The following is a 14492-nucleotide window of genomic DNA, read 5'->3' as shown; positions in this document are numbered from 1 at the left end:
GGAGTGCTTAGTGAAAAACAGCTATCATCCCTCTTTCTGGTAAAATACTTGCCGCGCAGATTGAAATACACAAATTAAATACCTCTGAGACAAGAGACCTAAATGAAGTATATGGTCTTGACAGTAACTTAACGACATGGTTATCAATTCAATGTCATTAACTTAAATGAAGCACACTTGAGAAATTGCCGTCCAGCGTAATTATCGACTATCGCGTTCTGTCGCTTTCCATATAGAGAACAGCATTATGTTGTTCTATCGATGGCTTGCGTGACAAACATTTTCTGAATCCCTGGTACTCTTTTCAATTTTTATGAGAAAATTTTGATAAATATCTTTTCAGACATACTTATTGCGACTATAACAGTATCTCATAAATTCCTGGTACTATTTTTCTATATTTTCGAAATAATCACCTAACACAGATAATCGTGAACGTCAAATAAATACTGTAGATTAAGGTGCCTATACCAAACTCCTAACCCAGAGTTTTCTTATGTTCATATAGCATTTTTAATTATAAATGATATTTTATTTTATTTCATCAAACAAAGTCTAAGTATACATATTTTAATTGCAGTATTTGGTGGCATGGGAGTTCTTACAACAAATATACAATTCTCTGTGAGAATTTTCAAAGGCCGTGTAATATTGATGTTCATATTATAAGGGAAATACGTATGCCATACATTTGTTTATTTATCATAATTTGAATTTATAGGATGTTTAATAAAGAGGCATGCAATTCCACTACCAAATTCTGATGGACAGTATTACCATTTGTTTGATCTCAACGTGGGATCTACTGTGGAGTTTTATGGTAAAAAATTCATCATAACAGCTGCTGATAGTTTTACTAGAGACTTTTTAAGAAATGTTGGGGTTGATGTGCCAGACAACTTACCGATGCCCGATGATGATTCGCTTATGTCAAAACAAAATGCGGTAAATTCATTGGATATTATCATTATCATATTAACGTTAGTTAAAAGTTATCTGTTGAAATTACTATATATATAAATCAAAAATACTTAAAATAAAAAGTCGCTAAATTTTCTTTATATTACATTTTAAATTGTTGAAAATTAGAAAATATAATTTTTAGTGGATTAAACTTTCATTTTGTAAATCAAAAATCATTTTGTGCCTTGAATGTGCTTTAAAAATTATTTATGAATAAAAATATTCTTTTGCAAAAAAACAAAAATTGAATAGAAAGTTTCATTTTTGAATTCTTTTTAGTAATTAGAATGTTGAACTTGGTTAGCATTGTCTTGAATCAAACAAAAAAAAAGGCATGTTATATTAATAAATAGCAGTTTCAGCAATACCTTTAAAATAGTTAATTATTTTAGGATCAAAACGAATTGGGAAGTCATACAGATGGAGTTGTGCATAGGCGTAAAACAAACATTGATGGTATATTAAACTTTAAAGGATTTTGGGACGACCGTCAAAGTGCCGACGGAGTTCTACATAATTTTGATATTCAATACTATTTAATTGACGATACAATGAAAATCGTTGAACACGAAGAAAATAGAAAACTCAAGACATTTTTAAAAAGACAAAAAATACCTAAAGTACTCAATGATTTATTTTCCATTTACTGATGCACTTCAATACTAATAGTTTGATATTTGAATACTGAACAAATACATTTGTATTTTCTAGGATTACAATTATATTAAACCACCTGGGTTTTGTGAACCGTACAATTTGCTCAACGTCTTGGGCGTAAACCCACTAAATCGATGGTACTCGTTTGACCCGCTATCGAATTCGAAACATCCCAACAATGCGTATTACAAGTGGTATGATTTATACATTGCAAAGGAAATTAATGTTTACGGCCGCAACATTGTTTTAAACTATTGTGACGAGTTTACGAAACAATTTTACCTTGATAACGATTTAAGTATGAACAATTTTAGTGAAAATTGTAATTAAATAAAAGGTCAAATACAACAAGATACTAGTTCTAATTATTGGGCAGTGCAAGAGATTCACTTTGAACTTTTACTATTCTCTTTTACGCGTATACACTGATAAATTGGTTCGACATGCAATCGATGATGGCACCAACAACTTTTATTGGTCATAATAAATTTCTAAACTGTTTCTATTTTACCAGGAAAAAAAACAATTTTCATCACTGAGTTTTACACTCAATGATGAAAATTTTATTCCTCTATCATTTCTTTTAGTTGCACCAATTTTATACAACATAAATTACAGATATCTGTACTTTTTTGTATTGTTAGCATTTTAATTTGAAGTTCAATATATTATTATAGAAAAATATTAACAAAAAAAATGTATACAGTTTTTGTGTAATGTAATAGAAATGTAACAAATGTTAAACTTTATAAAATGCTATTTTTGTGCATAAATTATCAATAAATAACATAATCATTTTCCCTTGTCTTGAAATCATTAACAATTGAGTATAATAAATTGTTGGTATTATTAAAATTTCATTAAAGTTTTGATTATACGTGTCGTATTTCAGATAATTTTTTGTCTATTGACTCGTCCGAAGCAAAAAATGAAACGTCAAATGTAGAANTTGTCTATTGACTCGTCCGAAGCAAAAAAAGAAACGTCAAATGTAGAAGTCAACAATGAGTCTATCTGCAATGATAACATTATATTAAGTACATTTCAATCTGATGTAGACATAGATTACTTAATATTTAAAGCTAAAGCTTTATTTCAACCACCAAATGATGGAACTAATGATTTTATTATAAAATATCACCTAAGAGATCAAAGTTTTTCTGTTTTTGAAATGAAAGGAAATAAAGCAGGTGATTATATAATTGTTTTAAGAATTTTGAATTCTTCTATTTTATGTTTGATTAAAAATTCAATTTTCCATTAACATGACATTAATTTTGTGTAGGTAAAAAATTTATTTCAAAACGAAAATTACAAAATGTAGGTGATAATAAAATTCCAACCATTTTAAATCTATACGCCGGTAATGAAGTTACAATAGATAGTTATAAATTTCTTCTCGCTGATGTGGATGATAGAACATTGAAGTTCATGATGAATCATCCAATACAGGTAGTTAATTAATGTGTTAGTTAAAATTAATTTTGTTGTACTTGATCTACCACTGGGACTTAATTTTACTTTTTGGGTCCAAATTCAAACAAAATTAGACGAGTACAATTTTAAATAATAAAAGAGTTCGTTATTATTTAATAGGTTCGATATCAGCGAAATTGAGGATATGTGATTCATAGAAAAAACTATTAACATGAAATTAAATTATAAGCATAAATTCCGCAGGTTATTTAAAAGAATAATTATTGACTAGTAATCTTATTATAAAATGACAAAATAACTCGGCGGCTTAATGATATGTTAAACTCACATAATCCTTAGACCTTTCATTAATGTCTATGGTTATGTTTACATTCTTTATTCTCTTTATAATTATTTTTCCATATGTATTCGCGAGTAAATTTTATATTGTAATTACCGTGCGTTAATAGCAAAGAATAGTTATAATAATTGAAATTGGCTATTACCACTTTTACTTATAAACGACGAAATAAATGAACTATAAGTAATGAAATAAAAGAACTGAACAACCCTATGCGTGTGCATGACATACTTTTTGGGGGTTTTCCGGTTTGTGTACCACGTGCAGAATAAAATGTGTCTTTAATGGATGTTCTTTCCGGAACCTGCCGTCTACTGAATACTACATCGCACTACCCTACAAATATCTTTAATTTCCACTTAAGCATATGTGCTATCGGAGTTTAATTCCCACGAAAAAAAACCCACAAATCACAATCGTTTTGATATAGCACGTTAAACATATTAATCTCAAAATTATATAGGACAATATAATTTATAATTGTCTTTTATTTATATACCAAAAGTTTCCGCACTGCGATGTAAAATGTCTTATGAATCAAGTTTCCGAAATTATCGAGCCAGACATTGACAGAATATACACAGAAGATTTTGAAAGCAGAGATCTGATTGAGCGGACAAAATTTGTTGATATTATGACCAAGAGATTATGTAGATTAAGTCAACATTCTATTTTAGTAATAGCTTTACAGTACAAAAAACTTGATGACAAGTGTCAATTATATAACGATAAGTTAAGAAGCATTGTTCATGACGAGTTAAAAAGACATTTGTTTGAATCTTTTGACGGGTTAGCTATAAACTTTAAAAAAAGAAATTATTATAATAAAAGCGATGGATATCTTGATCGAGACAACACAATGAAAGCTTTAAAAAGTTCAAAGATTCCTCTCTCAGATGAAATTATTGAAATGTTACTGAAAAAGTGAGTAAATTTTAAGCGTATAATGATAAGATAACTAAACAATTTTTCTTCTTGAATAATTTTGAAATATTTAATAAATTTGTTATTATAATTGCTCTTAAAAATAGTTAAACGAATATAATATTATTACAGATTTTAAATAAGTCCACAAAAGTTTTTTTAAGAGAGAGAGAGAGAAAGTAAGGTTAACTTTATTTTAATTGTATAAACATTTTTAATATTATATCAATAAATTAAATGACTCTAGAAGGAACTCTTTAAAAATATAGAAATCAATTTTGACTACCCCAAAAACTTGGCAAAATAATTTTAAATATCGAATTCATCTTTTTCTTTATCTCAACTATTTGGGAATGGTCGAAAAAATCGAATTATTATTATTAAAAATTAGCTTGTTAATAGAAATTAAAAAACAAATATATATTTAGTGTAAAATCGACAAATTAAAATAAATTATTAATTATAGACATTATTAACATATGTAAAATTTATTAAATTTTAAAACGCAATATTGTTGGACGCAGTAAATTTGATATTGATTTATAATGTTTTGAGGTTATTTGAATCTGTCTGTCTGTAATATTTTTAAATTACACTTCTTGTATGGTGTCGGTGACTTCAATGCAATACATAGCACCAGATGTGTGCGTGTCAAAAAACAAAAGGGATCGTTTTCCTGTTGTTGCTACAAAGAATATATTAATAAACTCAAAATTATTTTTAATTTTTCTTTTATTCATACGGTTATTACCGATTTCTATAGCTCTATTGAATTTTTGAGAATAATTGTTTGTAAATTTGTCTTTTCGGATTTATTTGAATTGCAATTCTTTAAAATATATTCCAAATAAATAACGTATTTTTATGAAAAAAATAGCTCATATATCTGTATAACTGTAAAGAAAGTACAGAATAATAAGGAAATCGGAAAAAAATAATGGTACCCACTGTTAGACGTATATGACACATTACATTTTATGTTTATGAGTCACGGATCACTATTTTTTAAGGAAAAATAATATGATAGTATGTTAGAATATTTTTTAGTTGCATCCTCTGATTAAATTTACTAAAAACTATGGGTGCAACTAAAGCAAAAATGCTGAAATTATGTTATGCTCACAAACCCCTGAAGGGCTTCACCCCCCATATCGCCCAAAAACATTCTTTTAATACTTACCAGGGTCATTGAACAAACAAAAAACTATTTTTACTAATAAAACATTATTTTAAAATAATTTTTCCGTATACCTTATTATTATATTTTTGATTATCAAAAAAACCACAAAACAATTTAAATTGTATAGAAAAAAGTTCATTATTCAATTTATATAATATTGTCGATTACTGACAAAAAATACTCCATAAAATGATTTTCAAATTACTTTAGTGAAGAAGGTCTGGGGATACAGTTTTTTGACTGAGGTAATGATTTAAGACTGAAGATGCTGAAGCAACCCCGCTATTTGCGCCCATAACAGCAGCATAAAAATAATAAAATATATGTTAATAAAAATAAGAAACAAGTAAGGTCATATAGTTTTATAAAATGTTATAATTAATATTATTGTAATACTGACATAGATTAATTGTGTTCATGAACTTTTGTTTATAGGTGTTTATTAAGTGTTAGAATTAGTAATTGCTGTTTAAATTGCTTATAGATTTACTGATTCCGATACAAAAAAAGTGTCCTACGTCAAGTTATTGAAATACTTGGATTATATTTCTGATCCTGAGGTATGCAGTTCTCAAGAGTCGATAAAGGTAAATGATATTTAAATACTTTGCCGTCTAAAGAAGTTATTGTATTAAAAAAATATATTATATTTTTAACATATTATGTTGTCTTTAGGAGATAGTGTTCAAGAAACCCAATCAAGTGTTTATAAAAGTTCGAGAGTTAATTACTGATTTACGGAGACAAAAGTAATTTGTTGTCTCCCCTCCACGTGACTTATTGGTTACCAATATGTTTAAAAATCTACCGCCTTGGCAACGCAATAAACTGGTTGGTTTAGTAACCACTCGAGATGTATGACTACAACATGTTACTCAAGGGCGATACGGATACAGAATACGTATAGTAGTACTAACAGTTCATCTAAAGCATTCCCATGAGTCAGTGTTGTTGTGTGACATAGTTGCTTTTTAGTAATCAGGTGTTTTTTGTACAATTTTCGTTCAGATTTTACTCACTTTACATATAATTTCTGGTTTATGATTTGTAATCTTTGTTGTTAAACTTATTTTTTTATTAAAATGATAGTTTATATTTGTTAAATTTTATATTGTGTGTTTTTCTTCAAAAATTGCGCTCGTCAACATTTGTGATACGATCTAAGAAAACNATTTGTAATCTTTGTTGTTAAACTTATTTTTTTATTAAAATGATAGTTTGTATTTGTTAAATTTTATATTACGTGTTTTTCATCAAAAATTGTGCTAGTCAACATTTGTGATACGATCTAAGAAAACATTAAGGTATACTAACACAAATATAAATACTATTATATTTTAGAAATTATAAATATGATATTTTGTTTTTGATAATTACCTTGTGATATCACTAGTTGACGTTGCATATTCTTATAGTTAATGGTAATTCGATTATTATATTGTTTACAAGACTTTCCATATAATAATTATTAATAATATAATATTGAAATTTGATAAGAAATCGTTAGCTAGTAGGTATTAATAGATTTCCTGAAGTTTAACTGGTTTAAAATATATATTGTTCTCCAATTTCATTGTTAATGAAAGAAACTAATATAAAATTCTAATAAAATAGGAACTTATATTATGCTTAGGTCTTATATTTCATAATTATATCCAGGTATGGGATGTGTTATTACTTTATTTCAAAAACATTTTATATGTACCACAATAATATTTCATCCGTAATTATTATATATTTGGAGGTATTAATATTTTTTAGAAAAGCGATAAAAATGATTTAATTACATTTTGTTTTCTCTAATAAGTAATATCTTTTTGAATAACCGCTGCATCTCAACCAGTCTTTTGTCAGTGCATTCTCGTATTTTAATCTTTTTAATAGGTTACTATAGTTAAAGTAACATTTTATAACCTCAATGGTAAACATAATACAAATTTTTATGTTTAGTTTTAGTTAAGTTTTTGATAAAAAATAGTTGGTTTTTTAAAAATTGAAAATTTCACGATTTGAATGGTTGTACGGAGAATATAACAAAAAAGTTAATATTTCATAGTTCAANCGGAGAATATAACACAAAAGTTAATATTTCATAGTTCAATAATTGATAAATTTTATCTTATTAATATCCGGTGCTAGTATAATATTTAAATATCTTGTTTTATTCTTGTTCTATTTAAATAATTCAAGTGATAATATTTCTGTTAATACATTAGATAAAATAATCATATTGATAAGATACCTTTCAGTTAAACATTATATAATTTTATTATTAATTGTCGTATGATTTTACAGTAATTTTGGTAAGTAACTTAGTATTATTGGATTATTATGTGAACATATTTCATTTTAAAATAATAAATGTACTCGTAAGTATTCCATAAATATTTCTTACAACAATGTCCTGTTAATTAGGTTTAATAATCTTTTGAGGTTTATTAAGTCGATTTAATGTGGTATATTTAATTTTTTTGAAGTTACTTATGCTATTTATACAATAAATGGCTATGTATAGTGGACGTTCTGTAATTTTTCTACTTGGTTAACCTTTATAAATTAAGTAAATAAATAAAAGCGCCAGTAATTTGGATGCAAATAGTTTTGTAAACTATCCGAGTACATTAGCAATGAGTTAATCCCTTAAAAATGTCCATTAATCTTAAATAAAAGCCTATGGACAATAATTTACTAATTGTTTTACGACACCTTCTGCAAGAATACTCTCTGTAAAAATACATTGTTAAGTATTTCGTTCGTTTAGTTAAGATTTGATTATTAAAGAAGAATTTGAGCTGGTTTCGTATAAAATGGAGAAATTATTATAATTATAGGGAACGAGGAATGTTATGAACGGAGTTTTTTTGTTCTGTATACTCAAAATTATATAACCGATAGCATTTGTCTGACGGTTTTCATATAAATTTAACAAATCCAATTGAGTTATGCTGAATATTGGTATGTCAAGTATTTATAAAGCATTATTCCAAAGCGTACCTTGTAATTTATTTATAATCAATTTGATAAAAACATTCTAAACCGTACTTGCCGAATTTATCAATGCCGAACAAATTGTTTTGAACTCAATTTATCAACGGTCATTGTGTATGCATCGTATATAGGTAGATTTAGTGAAAATAAAATATTCATGAGTAACTGTTAGACTTCCACAGATCAATAGTGGACGAGAGTGGAGAATGCATTATCCAAAAAAGAACGGGTGTTGTTTTCTCAAACCGAATATTTTTTTCTCTGTTCTTACTTTATGTAATGTTTTTGTTACCTGGGAAAATGCTGTAATATCGTATTACTTATATTAGCCACAATGAAAAACATTGCCCAGGGGAGTCCCTATAAGAAAACGCTACTAATATAGTAATACCCTTAATGCTTTGATAATATAATAGATATTAAGTTTTCAAGGCAGCAGAGAAAAACCTTTGTTACAAGTTTTTCGGACGACTTAAATGTATTTACAACAATTTGAGTCGAGTTAAAGTAAGCGTAACGAATACTCGTTTAGTATTTTTTACGTGGAATATTTAAAACCATTCTTTTAAAACAATTTTAGCCTTAACAAAATGATTTTCTAGTCTCTAAAAGTTTACGTGAATGATTTAAATTATGTGTGGGACCGCATTCAATTTGGTTATGGTTGGCGCTCTGTTTTACAGAGAATACTTTAATAGAACTTTGACTTTTTATATTTTTTCTCTTAAATACAGTGTGATTGTATTTGTGAAATTTATACGAAATATAGCCCATATGTCTCACTAATTTTTTTTTCTATTTTTTACGTCCTAATAATGGTCGATTCATAAAAGTATATTTATTAATGATCACAGTCTCTATCATCTTTAATTTGTTGACGTTTGAAAGTTAGTTAGACATGAACAAAGTAGTATAATATTGATTATTTTTAAACATAGTACATTATAAATATAATATATAATTTTTAATGTTTGTTATATTTTGAGTAATATGAAAGTATAAATTTTTTTAACACCGTGCTATATAGTATTTATGTGAAGTCACTTAATGAATTTTCAAATGATTTTGACAGTTGAAATTTTCAATTACTCTAATTTAACAAAAATATATTCAACGATGATTTTTATCGGGCTTGAATTTTTAAACTTATAAATCGTAGTAATATACGGTTTTATTACAATTTTTGTGTCATACATATTACTTAAACAAAAACAAAAAATTATATCCTTAAGTTAAACTTTTTTTGTCGATGAGATTTCTGATTAAGTTTTTGTCAACAAAACTTTTATAGTTTGTCTGTGAATGTAACGTAACATTAGTTAAGATGTCGGTTAGCTGATAGGGGCCAATTACCTTAAATTGGTCTAGTGAAATTTCGTTGGAGATCTTAGCAAATGATTTCAAACAAAACCGACCGACTACCACACCCAGTTTAAATGATTCTTAATGATTTTGCATTATTTAATCATCGTCCATAGGCCATACATTTAAGAGTAGTTAAACTTTTTATAGTTGAATGTTACCCTTGTATGAAATTCCACATAGATATTGATAATTTTCCCAGTTAAATATTTTTAATTTAACTTTAAATAAAATAAGTTTTATAATAATGTATAAACTGATAGAAATATTGTTTTTAAAAGTTTTTTCATATTATTTATATCATTTTTATATTCAATTTTGTATTTAAAATTAGTTGTAAAAACGAACATTTTAAAAAATCTTCGATATTTGTGTTGCTTAGCATCATCAATTTTCTTTCATATTTTATCGATAACAATCAGGTGTATTAAATTTACATTTTCACAAAATCTTTTTGAAAAGTTCACAATATTATAAAAAATATTATAATTTCCAGCAAAACATGTTGATACTTTCAAAGCTCTTGATAATATTTTTTTTATTTCAAACAGCCGGTATTACATTTTGTGCAGTACTATAGTTTGTCATACCTTAATGACCACGGGGCATACTGTGATCCGTATTCAATATTCATGACATGTGCTGATACTACTTGCAAGTATTGTGAGCCACGGTGGTGTGATTAATATTGATCTCCGGAATCTCCCCTTCACTGTTTCATATGATATACACCTCCTATATGAAGTGCTCATATTAAATGGGGTACATCCTATCCCTTAATCACGTAGGTAGTTACAAACCAGACTTGAATATTAAAACAAAGGTTGTGTTTACATATTTTTTCTCGCATCATTTTAAATATTGTTTGTAACGGAAGTAATGGGAATTATAGCTGTATTTGTTCTTGTTTATTCTATATGAAAATCATCAGAAACGTGCTTTAGATGTTGAAGCACAGCTAAAATATATTTTTTATTCCTTTTAATTTATTGTGTTATTGATTTCAAAATTGTATTGTCAAATCTCACTCGTGCCTCAATATTTAAAGGAAGTGGCTAAAAATACCTATATTTCCTCCTATATAGATTTATTTAGACTTTTAGTACATATTGTTTTGAGTGCAATAGGATGTGAACCGGAAACTAGCTGTTGTAAAGATGAGATGTCAAATGATTTATCGGGAAGGTTAGACCAGCTGTATGAAGTGGAGTATTGCAACAGCCCTTATACTATACCCTTAATGCTTTTGATTAATACCAACATGCTGGTGTTCTTATTTTACATCCGTAGCCAAATGTTTTAAATGTTCTTTACTTGCAGGTGTAACCATGGGTCCTGAAATCCAACACAAACACGATAGGAAACTATCTGAGAGGAAGAACAAAGTGAGACCACTAAAGATAACTGCAGTTGGTGATGGTATGGTTGGTAAAACATGTATGCTCATCACCTACACAACCAAACAGTTTCCCACAGAATATGTTCCTACTGTGTAAGCTTTTAAATTAAATTTTATAAAATATCATAATTATAAAACTATATTTACTGAAATTAATTGTGTTTATGTATATTTAATATAATATTTCGTTTGTTACTTAAGAAGATTAAGTAGTTAAATTAATGATTTTTCTTATCACATAATTAATAATTTTAAATTTTAGACAATTACGGTGTAAAAATATCCTAGCATCATACTGATTGATGAATTCACTTACTATTTTTTTTCTTCATTTAAGTTGTTAAGCTAAAGTTAACCTTTTTTTAGAACAATACATTTTTGTATTTCTATTAATTTAATTTAATTTTTACATTCAACATCTATGTAATCATGTATGTGAGNCATTCAACATCTGTGTAATCATATATGCGAATGAGTATTGTCGAATTGCACACCCACGAAATTACACAAGATAAAAAGTAATTAAAAACAGTGTATAAAATTCTCGCATTTATTCCTCATAAGAGTTATGATGTTTTTTAATCATTTTTTATTCTTCAAACAACGACTGTAAATTTTGATGAACAATGTGGCTGTTATGGTTTTACATTATTACACACGTTGACATACTATAAAACCGGTTTACTGCCTAAGAGAGCACGTGTGTGTATGAATGTGCATCACAAATACTATGTATTTCTATAAATGTATGGGAGAGCTGAAAAAACGTGGGTAGTATCTTTACGAATATCGTCAAAAAATGATCTTAGATCGTATTGCAGTCAGTCGAATTATACGATACAGAATCATGTTTAACGGTTTTAATGCAATAAAATAGTCAAGAAATCTAATTCTTTAGTGAGGTGTGTGAATAATAATATGATTCTCCATTATATGAACTAAATTTATAGTGATTTTTTCTTAAACAATGCTAATGAATTCGTACTAATGACGCATTGTGTTGTGTCGTTTGTAATTAAAAATAACGTCATATCATTTGTATCGTGTATGACAAGCCTATAGTTACATTATGTCATATCCGTCAAAAGCTATATTGCCTCATACTTTTAAAACAATATTATTATCTACTTCATATATATTGAAAAGCGAGTGATAGCTCTACTAATATTATTGGTTTTGCGTTGTGTAGTTTGATTAATATTAACACTTATCAAAATACAAAATCTAAACTTTGTTTAAAAAAATGCTTCCTGCTACCCACGTTGTGGTATATGATCTAAATTAAAGAAATGTATTTTAATTGTAAATGTATGTTATTCGATAACATGTGGGCCTGGAAACATATTAGTATATTCCATGAAATAAAAAATTATTTGGCTTAATATGAGGTGTTTTTATATAATAGTTATTATTTTTTATAACCACCCTTTGTTGTAACTTTATACATAATTATTTATCAAAAAACGTTTGATTAGTTCATATAGATCAATACATTTAACGTTTTGAACATATTGATGTATAGGAGCCGATTTAAATTTTGTAATGGAGGCAGCTGAGAAAAAATAATTTTAGTTCTGACAAAAAAAATTTAATTTTTCAATTTTATTGACCTCTTTGACTAAATCATTGTTTTTGATACGATAGATACGTTCTAAGAAGGGGTTTTACAATAATCTAGCACCTCCGCTGATTATTTAGGTTGCGTTAAAATGATATTTATGTTAATTTGTTTTTAGATTTGATAATTTCGCTGACAATCTCGTTATTGATGGACAAGAGTACAATATGTGTTTGTGGGATACAGCAGGCCAAGAAGATTATGAAAGACTGAGACCTCTATCATATACAAATGTGAGTATATTGACAGTAGTTTGAAAAAATAAAATATTTGCTTAATGATGATGTGTTTATATCGCCTTTTATTCATTTTAATTTCAACGAGTAATATGAGTGAAAAACAAATATTTATTTTATATTGAACAACTCAAGTGTATTATTTTATATCAATGCGTCGATATAAAAAGTATATGGTTTGAAATATACTTAAGAAATAATCATGACTATTTTTGAAGCATAATAGAGTGGTCTTTTTTTACAGACTGACTGTTTTTTATTATGCTTTTCGGTCAGTAGCCGGAGTTCATTTGAAAATATTGCCAGCAAATGGTATCCTGAAATTCAACATCACTGTCCTAAAGTGCCAGTGATATTAATCGGTATGATTCCCAGTTTAGTTAAACATTTAAAAACATTTTATTCAAAGACTTTTGTGTTAAAAATTTATGTGTGTAATATAAAAAAACTTACCTTTTTTTAGGTACAAAAACTGATGTAAGACAAAACCAAGATGGTTGTGTCACTAGTGACGAAGGTAAAAAGATGAAAAGAAAAATTGGTGCAGTCAAGTATCTCGAGTGTTCAGCGTTAGCTAATGAAGGATTACAAAACATATTCCTAGAAGCTGTCCGAGCTGCCATTAAAGTACCAAAGAAGAGCCATTTTTTTCTAAAATATTGTTGTATATAAGACAAAATAACTTGAAGTTTAAAATTGTACAAAGTAAATAATTAATTGGTTTTTAAAACTAATACCAGAATGATAACTATTAATTATTAAAACAGTGTATTAAATAATGTGATTATAAATAATTATTTATTGGAACAAAATGTGCCATTGACTTTGATAGAGTTAAGTTATTGTTAAAAGTTTTTGTACCGTGTTATGACCTCGTTATTATAAAATAAGCGAGTTTTCTATTTCTTTTTTTTTATTTAATAATATTTATTAGTATATTTTTTTAAGAAGTATTGTTTGTTAATTGTACATTGAACAAATATTTGTAATACACAAGTCATTTAAGGTTTACACTCACCCATTATTTGTGTTATTTTACAATAAAGATTACACTATCTAAAAATAAAATACAATTTCTTTATTTCCTTGGCAAGTATACAACGTGTGTTAGTCTAAACTAGATGATTAATGAATAATTACAGTTCTATCTGAGTGCTGAACAGAATAATGCAAACGATATTGCCGTTCTACTAATTTAGAACAACTAAAGACAACAATCAACACGCAATAGCGTATTATCACGCATTGCATGTCCTGAACGAAGAAATAAAATTCTAACGGTCATATTTTGAAAACTAACAACTATTATTTAAATATTTCGGACGTCAAGAAGTATAATTTTTGGACATAACTGCTATTTCTTTAACACGCCGCCGTTAAATCGAAAG

The 14492-nt window shown here is 27.2% G+C and overlaps 2 protein-coding genes across 5 annotated transcripts in view; both read left to right on the top strand.

Annotated features, from left to right (window-relative positions):
* The window catches only part of LOC126904365 (EF-hand domain-containing family member C2-like), a 15326-nt gene extending 9003 nt beyond the window's left edge, over window positions 1-6323 (top strand). For 2 of the 3 annotated variants that reach the window (XM_050683356.1, XM_050683355.1), the window contains 3 exons: window positions 3903-4321; window positions 5986-6088; window positions 6177-6323. In XM_050683356.1, the coding sequence (XP_050539313.1) occupies window positions 3903-4321; window positions 5986-6088; window positions 6177-6254 (600 nt within the window). In that variant the 3' untranslated portion in view covers window positions 6255-6323. Of the gene's footprint in view, window positions 1-3902; window positions 4322-5936; window positions 6089-6176 lie in introns of all 3 variants that reach the window. The other variant, XR_007703733.1, reaches the window with a different exon arrangement.
* A 116-nt stretch (window positions 6324-6439) lies between these two features.
* LOC126904366 (ras-like GTP-binding protein RhoL) lies at window positions 6440-14139 on the top strand. 2 transcript variants are annotated; one of them, XM_050683359.1, is made up of 6 exons: window positions 6440-6593; window positions 6722-6805; window positions 11172-11343; window positions 12987-13101; window positions 13349-13466; window positions 13568-14139. In XM_050683359.1, exons 3-6 carry the CDS (start codon window positions 11180-11182, stop codon window positions 13774-13776), a joined length of 606 nt encoding a protein of 201 aa, XP_050539316.1. In that variant the 5' UTR covers window positions 6440-6593; window positions 6722-6805; window positions 11172-11179; the 3' UTR covers window positions 13777-14139. The 2 variants fall into 2 exon arrangements, with proteins under 2 accessions (XP_050539316.1, XP_050539314.1); XM_050683357.1 differs by lacking the exon at window positions 6440-6593 and having other exon boundaries at window positions 6677-6805.
* The last annotated feature ends 353 nt before the right edge of the window (window positions 14140-14492 follow it).

This window comes from Daktulosphaira vitifoliae, unplaced genomic scaffold (assembly GCF_025091365.1).
Source record: "Daktulosphaira vitifoliae isolate Bord-2020 unplaced genomic scaffold, ASM2509136v1 Scaffold_4, whole genome shotgun sequence".
Lineage (NCBI taxonomy): Eukaryota > Metazoa > Arthropoda > Insecta > Hemiptera > Phylloxeridae > Daktulosphaira > Daktulosphaira vitifoliae.
This window is presented reverse-complemented; position numbering and strand designations above follow the sequence as displayed.